The sequence below is a fragment of the Schistocerca serialis genome, chromosome 1, assembly GCF_023864345.2.
Source record: "Schistocerca serialis cubense isolate TAMUIC-IGC-003099 chromosome 1, iqSchSeri2.2, whole genome shotgun sequence".
NCBI classification, from domain to species: Eukaryota; Metazoa; Arthropoda; class Insecta; order Orthoptera; family Acrididae; genus Schistocerca; species Schistocerca serialis.
The window spans coordinates 775,718,470-775,738,061 of NC_064638.1; the positions used below are offsets into that span (position 1 = coordinate 775,718,470).

General features: G+C 42.8%; 1 protein-coding gene across 1 annotated transcript in view; it reads right to left on the reverse strand.

Annotated features, from left to right (window-relative positions):
* The window catches only part of LOC126483003 (homeobox protein araucan), a 318,944-nt gene that overhangs the window by 209,596 nt on the left and 89,756 nt on the right, over nt 1–19,592 (reverse strand). Inside the window, exon 2 of the mRNA XM_050106581.1 lies at nt 13,953–14,291. Within this exon, the coding sequence (XP_049962538.1) occupies nt 13,953–14,291 (339 nt within the window). The remainder of the gene's footprint in view (nt 1–13,952; nt 14,292–19,592) is intronic.

Sequence of the window (19,592 nt, forward strand, 5' to 3'; positions counted from 1 at the left end):
TAGGTTCCATTGGTCACGAAAGCTTAACTGGAGCAGTACTCGCGATCGTTGACGAAAGGAAGGAAGGCAGTGTAGGCAGTGTATGTAGCAAGGTGGGTGGAACTGAGGCGGCGTGGGAGAGGAGCGGGAGGGAGGCTCTGGCATGGCGTGCGCGGGCGGCGCCGTGCCGGGCCGCGACATGCGGCGACCGCCCTTGTAATTGCTGTGTAAAGCGCGCCCCGTAATTAACGTCTTCCACGCGGGCCGCACGCAGCGCTCGCACAGTTGTGAGCGGTCCCCCTCCGGGCACCCGCAAGTCTCCGGCGGCCGTAACGAACCGGCTACTAGCCACCTTCACAATTCATTCCTCTTTTCTTCCCTATTTCCCTCCCGTCTTCAGGGCCAGTCAGCCGCGAGTTTATCGAAGTCTTTAAGCGTCGGCCAGAGCAACGTTAAAAATAGTGTCATACGCTTGCTGAAGGAAACCAGCCCGACCATCAGCTGGTGAGAAAGAGAAAGAGAGAGAGAGAGAGAGAGAGAGAGAGAGAGAATAGAAGATGATCACAGTGGAAACATTATCCCTTTACTTGGTGTTCTGGGTGAAGTAAGAGAAGCATCTTTAACTCTAAAGCTCAGTGGTGGCATCATGTTGAAACGCACATTCACGTTGAAACCTCATTCACCCACCTTCAGTTATGTCTCCCGTTCCTTCTCTACCTTTCAGACAAATAACTAAATTTCTACCAAATGAAGTAGTAGCATCCAAAGACAGTAAAATACATATACTGGGTGATCAAAAAGTCAGTATAAATTTGAAAACTTAATAAACAACGGAATAATGTACATAGAGAGGTAAAAATTGACACACATGCGTGGAATGGCATGGGGTTTTATTAGAACCGAAAAAAAACACAAAATGTCCGACAGATGCGCGTCGTTTGGTGATGATCGTGTGCTCATCCTCCACTTTCGTCATGCTTGGCCTCCCAGGTCCCCGGACCTCAGTCCGTGCGATTATTGGCTTTGGGGTTACCTGAAGTCGCAAGTGTATCGTGATCGACCGACATCTCTAGGGTTGCTGAATGACAACATCCGTCGCCAATGCCTCACCATAACTCCGGACATGCTTTACAGCGCTGTTCACGACATTATTCCTCGACTACAGCTATTGTTGAGGAATGGTGGTGGACGTAATCGAGCATTTCCTGTAAAGAACATCATCTTTGCTTTGTCTGACTTTGTTATGCTAATTATTGCTATTCTGATCAAATGAAGCGCCATCTGTCGAACATTTTCTGAACTTTTGTATTTTTTTGGTTGTAATAAAACCCCATGTCATTCCAAGCATGTGTGTCAATTTGTACCTCTCTATCTACATTATTCCATGATTTATTCAGTTTTCAAATTTATACTGACTTTTTGATCACCCGGTATTTTATAAACTGAAGTCCGTCTACTCCCTACATTTGGTTACTTTCTTTGGATTTCATTTCCTATATGTTTCTCAAAGCAAAATATCCGTCGTCAGGACTCGCAAGATCCACTTGAGGCGTTTCGTCAGGTTTCATCGGGTGACGAGGCACAGTCTCAAGTTAATTTGGAAACCATGATGATGCAGCTTTCACTCTGAAATGCGCATCGGAAATACAGAATATAAAAAACGAAAATGTAGAGAGCAGACGGGCTCTTATTCATGAAATATAATGCTGCTTAGCTATACTCTATTCGAGCTGATGCTCGGATGTGCGTAAAACGGCGGCCTGGTGCAGGAAGTCCCTTCCTGCGACGACACTTCGGCGACTTGCGCGGGTCGACAATAATGACAACACAAACCTAGTCCCGGCTGGAGAAAATCCTCGGTCCGGCCGGGAATCTAACAGGAAAACAAACACAAATACACAAGTATGAGACGATCCGATACGCTGCGTCGGAAGTAAATTAAACGTTGCGAAACAAAAACAAAAAAAAAATGTCCACCGAGTTTAAACACCTGCTAATTTTATTTTCAGTCTTGAAAATGGGCCTCCACGACATCTGCTGTTTATCATCTAGTATTTGTAGTGGTGCAACTGAAAACTAAGCAATACCGTAACTTACTTCGTTATCTAAAACGCTACTCAGCAACAGGTAACAGCTACAATTCGTTTGTCTTCGTCTCGACAGCGAGCGCCTAACAACGTCGAACGTTACACGCAGGTAAGAAGATTCACCGGGACTGCGCCACAACAATGAAATAGAAATAAATGTTCAGTACAACAGACAGGAATCGCACAAATGCAGTGCAATGAGTCGAGGATGAAATAAATCCGCAAATTATAGTAATCTTATCGTGGTGCTGATATTACCTAAGACCTCTAGAACTTCATTTTTTACATTTCAGTTAACAGTGTAATATCATTCTAGAAACAACATATGACTTACATTAATCTACCACGCGAAAGTATTATGGCAGACAATCTGTGTCACCTATGAGGTGAATGAAAGCATGAAAAACTTAGAAAATGTCTTATGAAGATCGCGTGATAAATAATTAGTAATTGTAAAGTGAACATTAATAAGAGAAAAAAAAAGGGAATATCGGCTCAGTGTCGACGCCAGGTCACGGATCTATCTTTCCCGACGATTCGGCGAAAAAAAATTGGGGATAATGGAAACACACACACACACACACACACACACACACACACACACACACACACACATACACACACGCACACACACACATTGTTGACGTTGGAGACAGAAGATACAATGCGCAACAGAAACGACGAGAAAATTGCTAAATTTTGTCAGTTACTCAGATGTAGCTACAAATGCCACACGCAACTAACCCGTAAATTTATTTCGTTGGTAAGTATAATTACTTGCAATCAGTACTTACTGAAGTTGACTTCCTTTGGCGAACTATATGCGTTTTATAACGATGCCTAGGTCTACGTACGTACTGCGTAAAACACTGTGAAGTATATACAGACATAACTTTTCATTAAGATTTCTTCTCGCTCCATTCGTGAGTGAAGCTTGCTTGAACACTTCTACGCAAGATGTTATTGGTCTGCATCTATCTTTCCTATCTCCATGTATAGGTACGCGGTGTCCTTAATGTAAGTTACTTAAGTTACATTAATTAGTGTTAAGCCTAGGAAACAATGACCTCAGAAGTTTGGTCCCATTGAACCTTACCACTTTATTTTTTAGACAGGAGAATATTCGTATTTGCTCTCTAGAGGCCGATACTTGGAATTTTCCAAGCAGGTTTTGTCGTTTTATGTAGCGGTCTTCATCGAGTGCCTACTACGTCACATATTTCAACATTCCTGTTGAACACTCCCACCAAACAAGGCTGTGGCCCCATCGCCGCTCCTTGGAAATGGTCACTCTTAGTTTCAGCTGATGCGGATCCTACATACTGAAGTAATATTCTAGTAAGCAAGCGATCTCCTTCCCTAAAATACAAGGTACGCTTTGCACGAAATGCAAGAATATATTTTTATAAAGACATTAGTACAAAACAAATATCGTTGTTCATGTACATATTAATAAGAATACCAGAAAAAAGGAAAAGAGTAGAGGAAATATTGATTGAACGTTGGTTACAACTGTATAATGCATAATGAAATGTAGAAGAATAATTTACAGTCAACAGTGACTCGAACTAATGGTAACCGTAATTAAAGATCAAGAACAGCCACGAAACAAAGCGTAACATGAAGTCAGTACTTCTGAATTAATTACTGCAAAAAGTTAGTACGACTGCTGAATGCAAGTAGACAAAGAATGTCTCATGCTAGAAGAAACACTCAACCGAACATCTACAGAAACGGGACTTTAACCTGATCCTCGTTATTACGAGAGGAACTGTGTAGTCTACTGATGGGCTGATACGCTATGGAAGATCCAAACAGGTAGTCTACGGAGATCATCTATTCATCCTCATTTATTCATGAGTATCACAGGTCGGTATCATAGAAATTAATTGAATCCCTGCAAAATGTAGCCAAGCAGAGTTTTGTGATGAAAACAGAGGAGAACGTCAACGTCTCCGGCCTATCAGTTTATTTGGCCCGAGGAAAGTTTAAAAGACAGGAAATGAAGGGTAACATATAAAGGATACATTCTTTTTTCGAGTTACTGTCACAGCAAGTTTCGGCGATCGTTATGAAATCAGTTTTGAGAAATACAAGATCAGAGCACAAAATGTGGTTATCTCGCATTACTAGCAAACCACTTTAGGTGTATAGTTTTAATCTGACTAAATCAAAGAAAAAAGTAACCTGTTTCACCTCATAACTTACAGCCACAATTAGTTGAGGATTGTTACTGCTGTGTTTATGATTTAGAAGTTTTACTAATAAATAAAAATTTACATACATAGCTTCTAAAATTCTTTCTATTTACATTTGTATCCTATCCGTTCTTAGCCACAGAAACACAATTTCTCTAAATAGTAGGTATATTGTAAAGTGATATATTGTAATAACTGTGTTTCCAATCCTTCAATTTCAAATCGCTGTGAAGGAGATACGCAACTACGACGGTACGCCGTAAACCAGCTGGCCTATGCCAAAGGAGAAACCTCTGATGATCCAAAACCAATAATTCCACCTGAGATTCCGATGAAAACGGTAAACGAAGTGTAGAATGCTTTTCGTTCCAGTCTAGTTGAAAATTCATACTCTGCAAACAAAAGGATGTCGGGGCTCGCACATAGGTCGGGTTTCATTATTATTATTATTATTATTATTATTATTATTATTATTATTTTGCGGGATTTCTAACATACTCGCCTACTGTAATAGATAATGTTCCCTTTCCTATCTTCCTGAATGTTCATAGAAGTGTCGAGAGAACGCAGGTGACTGTGAAAATGATTTTCACACTCAAATGAACTTTTTATTGCAGTCCTTGGAACAATTGAAAGATACATTGAGACGCACGTTTGTCAACAAAATACAACAGACTAAGTGTACAACGCAAAGTTATTACTATAATTAAATTCTGAAATATAGACTTACGGGCTTCGCTGCGTCGTCAAGCATCTCTGTTTAATGTCAATTAAAATCCTTCTAGGTGTATCGCCGCTTCATCTTATAAATATTTAAAATACTGAAATAAACCGCCGGGCTTTCGGCGGAGTTGCAGCCGCCGTCTTCAAGACAAAGACTACACAGTGCTTTTATTTTTGTATTATATTTATAAGATGATGTGTGAAGAATACACCTAGAAGAATTTTATTGACACTGACAGCGGCCGTGGAAGCGTATCATATTTATGTTTCGTTTAGTATGATCTCTATGAATATTTTAACGAGGTGATATAGCGGTTCAAGAACCCTGCCTTGCATAAAATTAAAACTCTTTAAGTTCTAATCTATTTTTCCTCTCTGAATCACCTTGGTTTTTAACTAGCGTTCCGTCATAATCCAACGTTTTCTTCTGTCAGTTTTGTTCGTGGAACATAATGGAAGGCAATGTCTTCAATGAGAAGGCAGCTTCAGCTCTGAGAATGAAGAAAACTGCGTGGACACCATTTCCCAAGCGACTACGCTTGCCGTTGCCTCTCCAGAATCTGAAACAGCGCGGAAGCAGTAACTTCCAGTTACGGTTTAATGCATAAATTGTGCTTCCTCCTTACAATTTCGGAAACTCCACACAAGCGCTGAGAAGAAAATTGTGTGTTCTCCAGACCATTTGCCCAGAATGTTCCCCAGCAACTGTAATTCTTACGAATATCTCTCTCGCTCATAATATCGTTCATTTTTCATATCGTTTTGGCCCAAGCGTGTTACAGCATCACGCGAAGGCACAGGCTTACGAGGCCTAATTAATTAGGCTGACAAATGCCGTATTACAGACCGTTGTGAGTAATGGAAGGAGTGGAAAAATTAGCATCAGGCAGTTTGTTCTGTCGCAACGTTCTCTGCATTTTTTTTTCTTACAAAATAAGCGTCTGTTTCTACTTGTAATAGAAAATCAAGCCAAAGCGAATAAGCAACGCTGAAATTACGAAAGTAATGCGGATATTGTCTTATAAAGAAACTGGAGAGAAGGCGCAAGGAATGAAAGGACGGCCCTGTTGTGTGCAATTAGCTGGCGGTCGCCACTTTGGCATATAACTTGCGTACCAAACGGTCGCGTGAGCGCCGGGCTCAAGAAAGGCGGAATGTCTCATTTTTGTGCGGAGTGAAATGACCTGAAGTTCCTTCCGAGACAGCGATAACGACATTTATTACCCATATTCGTTTACCACTCGCACAGTAGCTAAATAATACTTATCGTGAGCGACGCGATTGTATCTTTACCACAACTGTCAATTACCTGTAACGTACAGCCAGATGGAAATATGTAAGTAAGCCACGCTAGCCTGTCTGGGAGTTCATTAGAGTAACGAGCGTTATTTATCATCCGGAGACAGCTCTAGGCCTAATGGTTATCGTGGCGCAGCTGACGGAGAGAGCTGTTAGTCGGCCACCGTGATAAAATCCGGACTGCCTTCTTTTTCTTTTTATACATATTGAATGTAAATACGACCTGCCAGGTCAGAAAGCAACACACCCTAACAGAGTGCAAAGACGTGGCCCTCTTTAGGTGCAAGCAACGTGCGGACTTGTGCCATGAAAGGTGTTCGGCTTCTCAGATTTTGTCGGAAACGTTACTGCAGTAGGCGTCCCGTAAGGATCGACGGATACTATGAGGCAAAATGTAAATATAACTAAAGTAATGCGAAATGAGCGTTTAGCTCCAACTCTAAGCCGCAGACGGTAATTTAATAATGTCGTTAGCTCGACTATCGGTGCATTTCTATGTCAGGCGTATTCTATAAGATGTTACACGGTTCTGGTGCAGTGTATTTCCTGTATCATGCGTGAAAAAAGGTGAGATTGTAAGATCTGCAAATTTGCTCTTTTTTCCATGGTTATTTGTGCGATCCTATTCCAAGAACTAATTTTAGAAATTTTAAAACGTGTCAGTCATGCGGTGGTGAGAAGATGAAAAGACGACAGCAACTTTTAACAGCTCCAATAATTGTTTGGCTGCCATCTGTTGAGTTCAAGGTAATCCTCAGATAATATCTGCTATGAGTTCAAGATGATCCTCAGACAATATTACATATTCCTCGTCCTAATAAAATAGATTTTCACGAGTATTGAGCAAATATTACATACAAAATTTAAACATTTCAGAATTTTATTGTATGTAAATATCTATTGTTAAACGCCTTTATTCATAACAAAAAATAATCAGGATGTAATTGACATATAAAATAAATTTCCTTTCCTACAAATGGGCATCAGCGTATTAGTTAAATCATATGACGCAAAAGCTGTTTTCTCGACATCACGATATTATATAATAAGTTGGTTTACCCACAAGATTCTCTAACCTTGGATACATAAAGTTTTCTGCCAATTTCGCGTCTGCTTCTGCAACGTTAATGCCTTATATTCAGAAAGGTGTTACAGAAATTGGCTGCCGGCAACGTTTTTATGCACGCTAAAAAGAAGCTTCGGTGAATACCCTGTTGCTATGAGAAGACTTTGCATTTGTGATTTATAATCTTTTCTAGCCTATTTTAAGTTTCCGTGCGCATTTTTCAATTTGTCTGTGGCATTCGTTTTACAGGATGCTTCTAGAGACACTACACATTTCAGTGATATAGTAAATCACAATACATTTCAGTGATATAGTAAGTCACTGGACATTTCACTGATATAGTAACGGAATATTTGTTTCTTGCAGGTACTACGACAGAATGCTAACCAAAGAAGAACGATTCGCTGTTGTCTCTGCTCGTCTTCGTGGAATGACGTATGAACAGATGCGGACAGACTTTGCACGTCGATTCCGGAAAACAGTCCCGCCAGGCTTGTTATCAAGACGCCAGTCAATAAATTCCAGCGTACTGGTAGTGTTGCAAATGAAGAAAGTCCAGGGAGGCCGGCCATAACGCCAGACACCGTGCAACGTGTGCAGGATGCGATCACACGCAGCTCTTCCTCATCTACCAGAAGACTTATTAGGGACCTTGGTATTCCTCAAACAACTGTATGGAGAGTTCTTCGTTACAAGCTGCACAAACGTACGTACCATATTCAGGTCGTACATAAGCTTTAAGTGGAGGACTACGCAGCCAGACGAGTTACGTGTCATGACCTGCTACAACCTGTGGAAAATGATAATTTGATGCAAAATGTCTTGTTCAGTGATGAAGCTACATTTCATAGCTGTGGACATGTGAACAGACACAATTGCAGGGTCTGGGCAGACGAACAACCAAGCGTGTGGTTAGGGATAACGAGGTCAACAGTGTACGGGCCCTTCTTCTTCGCAGAACAAACCGTTACTGGAACCACATGCCTAGAGATGTTGGAACAGGTTTTGGAGCCCCAGTTGATGTCTGATGGAATTACAGATACTGTTGTTTTTCAACAGGATGGTGCACCACCCCATTTTACCCTCGTTGTTCGGAATTATCCGAATCAAGCATTTCCCGGCAGATGGATTGGTCGTGCCTCCCCACCCATATGGGCAACCCGCTCTCCTGACTTGGAACCCTTAGACTTTTCTGCATGGGGGTTTATCAAGTCTAAGTATACCACGTGAGCCGGCCGTCGTGGCCGAGCGGTTCTAGGCGCTACAGTCTGCAACCGCGCGACCGCTACGGTCGCCGGTTTGAAACCTGCCTCGCGCATGGATGTGTGTGATGTCTTTAGGTTAGTTAGGTTTAAGTAGTTCTAAGTTCTCGGGGACTGATGACCTCAGAAGTTAAGTCCCATAGTGCTCAGAGCCATTTTTTATACCAGGTGAAGATCCGCAGCACTGAACACTTAACACAGTGGATTCGAGACACAGCTGCTGCGATTACACCAGATATACTTGGGCAGGTTTTTCGGTCTACAGTGGAACGCTGGAGGGTGTGCCTAGACATGCAAGGCGGTCATATTGAAAAGTACTGAAATCATGTCCTATTGTATCATAAGTTGCAGTGCCATTACATATTGGTTAATAAAATTTAAGTACAAAATGTATAGTGACTTTAGAATCACCCTGTATATTACCAGTTTCTCAGAAACAGTTGCCACATTTTGTATGAATGTGACCTTCACCTTGATATGTAATTTCCATTAACCTCTTAGTGATCAGCAACAACAGCTGCTAACAAAATTATGCCTTAGAATTTGTACGCTACTGGAAACAGGCATTTGAAGACGCAGTTGCGACCCTCCGCACTATAATTTTATGAAATTATTGCAGAGTCGTTACAGAAAATTGCAACACGTAATAAAGTGTGTTTACCGCATCACGATGTTTTAGAATGAGAAGCGAGATTTTTTCGGTCGCTGTAAACGTTTCCCTGGGTACAATTGGTGCCTGATGGGCACCATTTATCGTTGTGAGGCGTTCTCTTCGAAACATGGCCGCGATGTGCATCTGGAGCAGACGTGAGACGGCAGCCGCAGCCTACACGCAGCTCAGACGCCCTCTGCGCGGTGACAGCGAGCTAAGCGCCAAAAGCCAGCCTCCTGATACCTTGAAGACAAGAAACGACACGACACGCGTCCGCGCGAAAATCCCTCCACGACAGGCGGCGTTGCACACACAAGCCCGCCTGCCGTTCACGGCACAAGAAGTGTGCAGCGGAAACCACATTCCTATGAATGTTGTTGGCTTCAAAATCTCATTCTTAACATTAAAAAGTTATGCGTACAAAACAGCCATACGGCTGTTACGCACTGAGATTGGCTTTCCTATCGCTGGTTAGTTAATAATATCTTGTGTATTTAGCGAAAAGATTTTCCGTGATTTAAACTTCCGTTTCACTCAGTACTATCTTCCACGATCTTCATGTTGTTCGTGCTACTCAAAAAAATGGTTCAAATCGCTCTGAGCACTATGGGGCTTAACTGCTAAGGTCATCAGTCCCCTAGAACTTAGAACTACTTAAACCTAACTAACCTAAGGACACCACATACATCGATGCCCGAGGCAGGATTCGAACCTGCGACCGTAGCGGTCGCGCGTTTCCAGACTGTAGCGCCTAGAACCGCACGGGCACTAAGGCCGGCCGTGCTACTCAGATCAGGCCATAATTACAGTGACTCCAGGTAGGATTTGCAAGTACAAATTTAACAAGGATCGCCATTTTGTGGCCAATTTAACAATAAAAACTCTTCAAAATTAGCGGACATAGGTATCAGTATTAGCAGCTTTTACGTAATATATCATGAAGTGTGCAGTTACCACCTTTGAAATTGCTGTAAATATGAAAGTCCCTACCGGCAGGGTCATTAAGAGCGGAAAATTAGTTAGGAATCGATAATGACGAGGTACGTAAGTAACCATGTCCTTGATGAGGGATGTTTCTCCCATTTGCCGCAAGTGATTTGCGAAAGAATGAAAATTTTATGTAGATTTGTACCCTTCTATTTAAGTACTCAGTGTTATTCTAAAATAGAGAGAAGAAGAACAAATTGTAAGATATTGGCTACAAGACATATTGCAAAAGTCTGTCTGGTTGACCAGTTTTATAGGTGATACATGTTTTCCCTGCAGGTCTTCCTCTATGTAGTGGATAAATGTTTGGAAAAGTATGGCACTGGCTACATGCTAAGCATTTCTAGGTTGCTTTAATATCTCAAAATTTGGAGCTCTTAAATTCCAAAGAACCCTCCTCTGTAGCCTAGGTTATTTACATGCCGGAGTGTGGCTTCGCTCAGGCAATGAATGAAATTTTCTTCCGTCGCGAGCCTTTTGCAGACAAGGAAGAAGTGGACCAGTTATACTGCTATAACGTCCAGTATTAAATCTCGTATCTTTCCACAGATGCGGCACGGACTGACATTGTTTATGTGTACGTTGTGCTCTGCCACATTCTAGTTAACGGCAAAGACAGTATTAAGGGCAAGAACGGATTCTGTGTTCTCCATTCTCTCATTTCCAAAATCTACCATTACAAAACACAATTACACTAAGCGCTTATCGCAGCCATCTGCACGATACGGATGCACACTTGATGCTTCAAATCAGGGCATAATAAGGTATCGGCGAATCGTCTCCACTGGACCACCGCGTAGAATTGTTGAAAGAGATTCGCGCATTATCCCACAAATGCAGTGAGAAACATGCGTAGGTCGGTCGGTCTCTGTAAACTCTCCCCCCCCCCCCCCCCAACTGTTGTGTCGTGTCTGGTCTTCTCAAGATACAACAAATTTATTTCGATTTTTTGGCCACCTGACTATGAGTCATGTGAACTTTGTTGAGTCTGAATTAGAACTGTGGTGGAATACATGCTATAGCGAGTGTCGAAAACGTGAAATATCCTCGTCCATACTTTTACCGTTCTCGAAATTTCCACTAATTTGATAGGCGGCAGTAACGTGTCGAAATAAGAAATGACTACTCATTAGCAGCGTACGAACTGCAATGAACGTTGGTGACAAGTTAAAACTCCTGTGCCTGTACGCGTTTCGCGCACAGTAGAGTTCATAACGGGCCTTCAACTGGCCAACCTCCACGTTCCACAGTGTACCCCATGACGAAGATTCATGGACACGATGTCTAAAAAAAAGATCACTGCCTCAGCGTTACTGTAATGACTACAGGGCATAAGCTGTGATTAAATTGTGTTTTGCGTCTATCCATGAGCCTCAGGAAATGTTGAATTTGCCGATATCACTCATCTGCAATACCTAGGTATCATAAAAATGGTCACAAATCGCTGATCGGAAGTTACATACACCATAACTAAGATTTCGCATACGAAGCTCACATTCTGTCACCTTCCAGCACAATCTACACCCTATCACCACAGGCTTCATTTCGATGGTAAAAGGGCCTTTTCAAAAGTCCTGCCCCTGGGCATGCACCACGTTACACAGTGGCCTCATCAAGTTGAAATTTATGTCGGTTGTGAGCGTTACTTTAGGCGTGACGGTGGTATATATGGTTGCTGGTTCACGTGACTGTGTCGTAATTCAGGTTTGAAATGGAAGCTGAAACCAAGCCAGGTCGGATTATACGTAGTGACTAGCGTTTATACATGAAAAACGAATCACTACATGGAAACAACAGAATGGAAATTTAGACTACTTCGAGAGAGGTATCTGAAAATAATGTAGTGGATCGTAGCATTGTATCACGCTGGTCTGGTCGTTTCCGTGAAGGTCGGGTAAACACTGAGGACACCCAAGCAGTCTGAGGTCATCAACTACAACACACTAAACATCTCACATTATTGAAACTTCCTGACAGACTAAAACTGTGTACCGAACCGAGACTCGAACTCGGGACCTTTGCCTTTCGCGGGCAAGTGCTCTATCATCTGAGCTACCCAAGCATGACTCACGAGCCGTCTTCACAGCTTCAATTCTGGCAGTACCTCGTCTCCTACCTTCCAAACGTCACAGAAGCTCTTCTGCGAACCTTGCAGAACTAGCACTCCTGGAAGAAATGACCTGTCAGTAAGTTTCATATCAGCGCACACTCCGCTGCAGAGTGAAAATCTCATTCTCTCAGGCTATTGCTAATGACATTATGAGGGAGGATCCAAGAAAATCATGTGAGGAAATTGCATATGAGACTAGAACGCCAATCACTTCAGTTTACAGAATCATAACTGAAAAGTTAAAAATGACAGAAGTTCTTGCACGATGGCTTCCCCATGACACAAGTGATGAGCTGAAAGCAGGTCGCGAAACAATCGCAGAGGAAATTGCTTCGACGTTTCCTAACAGAAGGAGAACAATTTCTGAAAACGGTTGTTGCACTTTATGAAACCTGGATATGAGATTTGCAGCCAGAATTGAAGTCTCAGTCGTCACAATGGAAAAGCTCTCCATATCCGGAAAAAAATCGGCCTACAGCAATCAAAGGTGAAATTAATGATGATATTTGCGTACGACATAAATGGAGTTATAGCTATAAATAGAGTGCCCAGGGGACGTCTGTAACACGCGCTTACTGCAAGCTGTTTCCGCAAAATGGTTTGCGGTCGCAAATTCGACAAAGAAGCCCTGACATGCTTGCAGCTGGATCCGGATTTTGCACGATAAAGCAAGACGGCAGACTGCTCTGCCAGTGAAAGAAACACTCGACAAATATGAATGGGGAATACTTCTCCGTTCACTATACAGCCCTGATATGACGCCACCAGATTTTGATTTGTTTCCTAAACTGAATGAACAGCTCCACGGAAAACGTTTTAATACGAACGATGAAGCTTCCAGAGGGGTGAACCGAGTAATCAGACAGCTCAAAAATTAATGTGCCCTGTCCGGAATACAGAAGTTCCCAAAACTTTGGGAAGCTGTCATAAGCAAGGGGGGTTGGGTTGTTGGGGGAAGGAGACCAGACAGCGAAGTCATCGGTCTCATTGGATTAGGGAAGGATGGGGAAGGAAGTCGGCCGTACCCTTTCAGAGGAACCATCCCGGCATTTGCCTGGAGCGATTTAGGGAAATCACGGAAAACCTAAATCAGGATGGCGGGACGCGGGATTGAACCGTCGTCCTCCCGAATGCGAGTCCAGTGTCTAACCACTGCGCCACCTCGCTCGGCGTCATAAGCAAGAATGGAGATTATATTGAAGGCCTGTAAATGTATTGTGCAAAATAAATTATTTTTTTCAATTCCGTCTTACAGTATGCACAACTTTTGAAATGACTCTCGTAGCGTGCTCGCTAAGCTAAGGAATGTGCCACAGCAACTCACCTTCTCATAACCAAACCATCATATTTCAGCCTTGCCTAGACCTCGGGCAATGTTAGTCTCCTACCATAAATTACATTCTAAAATTTTTTTGTATCAATCAAAATAGATTTTGGCAACATTCAGTTCTATCTTTGCCTGCACGCAAATGATGATGCACACCACGTGAAAGCCGTCGACCGGTATCGGCAAGTTCAACACGTCTGCGCTGCGGTTCTGCAGGCGCACAGTTCAGTTAGCAGGGGCGTGGCTGGTGCAGAATACTCACGAGAGGCGAGTAGAAGGCGGAGCTGTCGACGCCGATGCTGGGGTAGGGGTTCTGGTCGGTGGACGGGTAGGGCGCGCCGTATGACGACAAGCGCGGGTACGACGAGAGCGCGAGGCGCGCGGAGTCGTACTGGCACGAGCAGACGCTCTGGCCAGACACCGGGTCCGTCACCAGCGGCCGGCCGCTCTCGCAGCACGACGACGACACCGCCACGCCCACGCCGCCCGCGCCGCCTCCGCCGCCCCCGGGCGACACGGCGCCCGCCCCCACGCCGGAGCTGCCGCCCCCGGAGCCCAACGGCGGCGACGTCGCTGTCGTGGGCTGGCCCGCCACCAGCAGCTGCAACAACACGCCGCCAGCTGCACTCAGTCTGCACCTTTGTCCTTGCATGAAGTAACAACGTTAAAAAAATTCCTTGATAAAATAAAATTAAATAAAATGTGAATCGATTTTCAGATTAAAGCTCTTGAAGAATGGAACTAAGGTAATTGAACAATACAGAGTTTTCTCTTTCAAAAGAAGACGCACTGCTTGTGTACTGTAAGTGGTTTGATAAACCTGGTAAATTTTCAAGAATGGAATATTATTCTGCACCTTCATGGAGGGTAATCTCGATTATTCCAAGGATCGTATAAGGAATTTCAACAATGTAAAGCGTACAGTTCATTGATGACAGCCGTCTGAATTGGTCAGTTTGTCGATTTGCGATTGAGAATTGAGGAAACCGGGTTTCGTCTTGATATTAAACATTTCCTTTTGAAGGGCTGGACTGCCGTAAAAACAAAACGTAATTGGATGAAACCCACGTGGACTCTGCATCGTCATTACAGCCCATTTACTTTTGGATCAATTAATTTTAACGTGGTCGGACAAGCACAGAAAGCGAAACGTGCTCCAACCGTCCGATTGAGGTCACCACAAAGGAAACCACCGAGAAAATCAATAATAAATCAATAATATGGCAGCGCTAGACCGCTGAATAAAAATTCTTAAGATTGTTGAGACTGTAGGCATCTCAGCTGAATGACTGCATGATTCCCCCACGAAGTTTTGGCTATGAAGAAGCTGTGTCCGACGTAGGTGCTCCGCTTGCTCACAGTGACGAAAAACGCATCCAGCACATTTCAGCGCAATGTCTGGCGATTATTAATGGAAATCCGCAGGACTTTTTGCTTCGATTTGTGACTGCTGGGGAAACTTGGATCCATTATTATGCACAAGAGTCAAAAGTGCACCGAAGAAGGCAAATACCTGTTTGTCAGCTCGTAAGTGACGGCCACTGCCTTTTTGGGACTCTCAAGGAATAATCCTCATAGTTTACTTGGTAAAAGACAGAACCATAACTGGACCCTATTATGCTCCACTCTGGGATCGTTTGGCTGGAAAAAGACCAAGATTGGCAAGAAAAATAGTGCTCTTTTACCAGAATAATGCACCATCCCACACATCAGCGATAACAATGGCGAAATCGTATGGATTGGGCTTTGATTTGGCTTGGTGGCTTGCTCGGAAGAAATTTTCATTGCATGAAGAGGTGATAGTTGCAGAGAACGAGTATTTTGCACAGTCTGATAGAACCTATTTTTCCGATGGCGTGAAGACGCTGGAGGATGGCTGGGCAAGTATCCCTCAAAGGAGGCTATATCGCAGTAAGGGGGTTGATTACGTCATAAACATTTTTTGCTTGCTTTTTACCGGACTTAGCAAACCACAGTCGCACATAAGTTTACATTACCTCAGTATTAAAAATCTATACGATATCGGTATCATCACTTGTACATCTTAACGGTATGATGTTTCTTTCCTGCAATACTCGTCTCCGAAATCGGTAAACATACAACCATACAATTTGCCCCCCCCCCCCCCCCCCTCACTCTGGGCCCTGTGTCTAGTGCAATTTATACTGCAATGTGTAAAACCATTATGATGTGCTTATAGAAATAGTCATTCAATAACAATAAAGAATTTGCCGAGACTAGTTTAGAAAAGCCAAAAGGTATAGATAAAAATCTCCCCGAAAAATTCAAATTGTACGAAATGTTTGTAACCTAAAAACTGACGGTCATATGTAACATATTACGTAGTAAAAGCAAATTTTTACTAGAATTGTTTCAGAATCCTAACACTTCTTTGTGGGGAAAAAACGTGGATAGCTTAAGCATTTCTTAAGCTATATAAAGGATTACTGCAATAAATGAACTATTTTAACATATAGCTTACGGCCAGCAAACCGACAAATCACAAAACTCTAATAAAACTTTATTTTTATCCACGGTTTGAGTCAGGGAGGCGATTTAGATATCACGTAGTCACATCAGACTGTAAATGGTTGGAAAGAGACTCAGGAAGTATAGTTTCAGATGTCCACGAATCGTCCAAGAGGGTGTCTGCGATCCAAATGAGGTATAATGGGCTAATGAAATTAAACAAAGTAAAAGACAGGAGGCAAGTTTTCTGAGAAGATCAGCTGCACCATTAATTCCATTAATATACACTAGAGAAAAAGCATTGAGTGGAATTTGGAACATATACTTCGAAATTTCTACAATTATGAAGTACTTAAGAACGTACTAACGCCCCCTAAACAGATACTTCACAGAAACCATACTATAAGGGGCAAGTGAACGATAACGAGACAAATGGTAAAATGTAAGTAAACTGCCTATTAATCGAAAAGCAGTCTCAATCACTGTGAAAACATTTATCTCATTTTGGCGCAGTTCGGTCAATACCTTCATGGAAAAATGTTTTCGAGTGTCTACGGAAACATGAGTGTTTGCAGGCGTACTCTCCTCCGTGCGAAGCAAATCGACTGCAACGAATATCTTTCTTCAGGGCTTCAAAAATGTGGAAATCGCATGGGGAGAATCAGGACAGTACGGAGGGTGTGTAAGCCCCAGTGAAAATCCTGCAGAGCAGTCGAAACAACCTCAACAACAGTGCAGTGCAGGATGGTGCCTGCCCACATGTTACCGCAATTGTTTCGACTATATTGCACAAGTTTCACTGAGAAGTCTTTCCACATGCTCCATCAGTTCCGATCTCCGCCTAAGCAATTTTCATGTTTTTGCAGCCATGAAGAAAGACATCCGTGCCCGTCGATTTTCTTCGCAAGAGGTGCACGGCTGGGTACCGCGAATATTTTTTCATGAAGGCATTGAATAATGTAGAAACAGGTGCCACATTTAATTTCAGTTTAGTTCTTTATTACAAGAGTGAATACAATACCGACAAGAGGACAGTAAATATTCCTAAGCATTTCAGAGTGATAGGGATAGCGTACAGTGTTTCTGAATATATTAGAGTACAATCAACATTAATTCAGGAACGATAAATGACGAACTGCCTACATCACGCTGAAGTATAGAGACAAAACTATTGGCTTCATGTCAGTGCACCTAAACTAGGTAAATGTCCCACATTATATATACAACTACAATTTGTTCAGCCCGAATGACTAGCTGCGAAGTCAAAATACGGACACCTCATCAGCAAAGGGAAAGGTTTGCCGGGCTAGCTCCGATTCTCCGCCGTGGGCCACTAAAAACGTTAAGGTCTCCATCAGGTTATCTGCAGCACGGCCCGACCCGCGCCCATGTCGCCTGCACGCCACGGTCGTGTTCTCGCGCTGACAAAACACGGCACAAACTACCGGCTACAAGTCATAAACGTCGCAGCCGAGTCAGTTAGCGCCAAGTTACGCCGCGCAAAAAAAGGAAGGAATTACCTGACGCAGCGCAAAGTGTAATAACGCGGGCGTGGCGAGTGCGCATGCGCGGAGCCGGCCCGCAGGTGCGCGCACCGGTTTTACGAGTGCGAGACGCGGACTACGAGTGGACGCGACATGACAGGACGGGTCGGGATAGGACAGGGGCGACTACCCAATAATAAAGATAATCCGCCGCTTTTATCGGGTGGCACAGCAGCGCACAACCGACCACGCGCTGCACGGGGCCAAAGCGTGACTTCTTTTGGAGTAGAGAAAACATCCCGGTACTCAGTAAAACTAAAGTGTGATGTCTATTAACATCGATTCCTCGCAGTGCCATTTTGTGTGCCCATACTGAAAGGTAGAAATAAAAGATCGACTGTAGTCTGATGAATACGCTCACACCAATCATATCTGCAACTCCCCAAAATACCTTAGGAAGTCACAGTGGGCACTTCGAATTGTTCTAATTTATTTTATTTTGGGAACAGAAGTTCAACAGCTGCAACTCGTATTTATTTATCTACTTATTTATTTAATGCATGAATGAAAGCTTGACAAAGGTGCTGCGGACCAGAAACTAGTCGCAACATACAGGATTATTCAGTTGCCCCTACGTGTGGGTTTTATGCATCCCCTAAAACCTTCAAAATCGATGCATGAAATTTTCATATTCTCCCGCTCGATAAAACTATTAGTCCTACAGAAAAAGTGATCAGGACCTTTCTGTAGGAAATTTAATGTAGTTAAATTTTGTATTGGATTGTGTTTAAGCTGGAGGCCATGCTTTCCGGGTTATTCAATAAAAAACGCGATTGAAGTCACTTTTCACTTTTGTACGTTTTTCTTTAATAATTTGAAAACTATGGCCTATAGCGAAAACGAATCGCAGTTTAAAATTTAACTGCATTTAGTTTCCTATAAGATAATCTTTTACACTTTTTTTCTGTAGTACTAACAGTTTCCATGTAGCAAGGGAGAGAATATGACAATCTTGCTCGTGGTATTTGAAGGTTTTGTCGCTTGGATAAACTGCATATGGGTAGGGCACATAAATGACCCTATATATGGTGTGTGAACCATAACTCCACCTACGAAATTCGAGAAGTTGTTCAGGTATACCTTGTGAGTATTTTCTAGTGACTGTTCCGGAATAATACTGCAATTATGATTTATTCGGATTGTTATTGCAATCACCATTGTTGCTGTGAAAATACTTTCACCAAGTCAAGAAGCATGTAATATGCAACAACCAAAATGTACAACACAGAGATGTGCAACAACCCTCAGATGAAACACTGCACTGTGATGTGGTTGCCATCCCGTGGCGTCAGCTGTTTCACTGAACGAGACGAATCCTGCCTCGGGCATGGATGTGTGTGATGTCCTTAGGTTGGTTAGGTTTAAGTAGTTCTAAGTTCTAGGGGACTGATGACCACAGATGTTAAGTCCCATAGTGCTCAGAGCCATTTGAACTGAACGAGATGCACAGTAGCCAACTCGTCATCAGTAACTCATTCATACTACAGCTGTGTATCACTGTTAACGTACAAATTACACTACTATAAATACAAGCCTAGGACATAGCCGAGTAGTACTGAATGAAAGTTTGAAGGAGAAGAGTACAGAGGTACCGCGAGCGAATGGAAACCAAGGCAAACCGTAGACATTTACTCAGTTGTGAGCTATTTTCAGTGAAGTACGGATACAAAGCTAATTGGTGCAAAACCACAGACGAAATTAAATGACTCTGTCGCCATTTGTCGAAGACTATATGTCCCTTAAACTAGAATACTCTGAAGATATCCCTGAACAACATCTGAAACTTTGGAACTGGAGTTCTGGTATGCTGATTTGTACATTCTCAAGCTATCATACATGTATAAAAGAAATATTTTCAGTCTTCGTCCTGAATATAAATGAAAAAATTG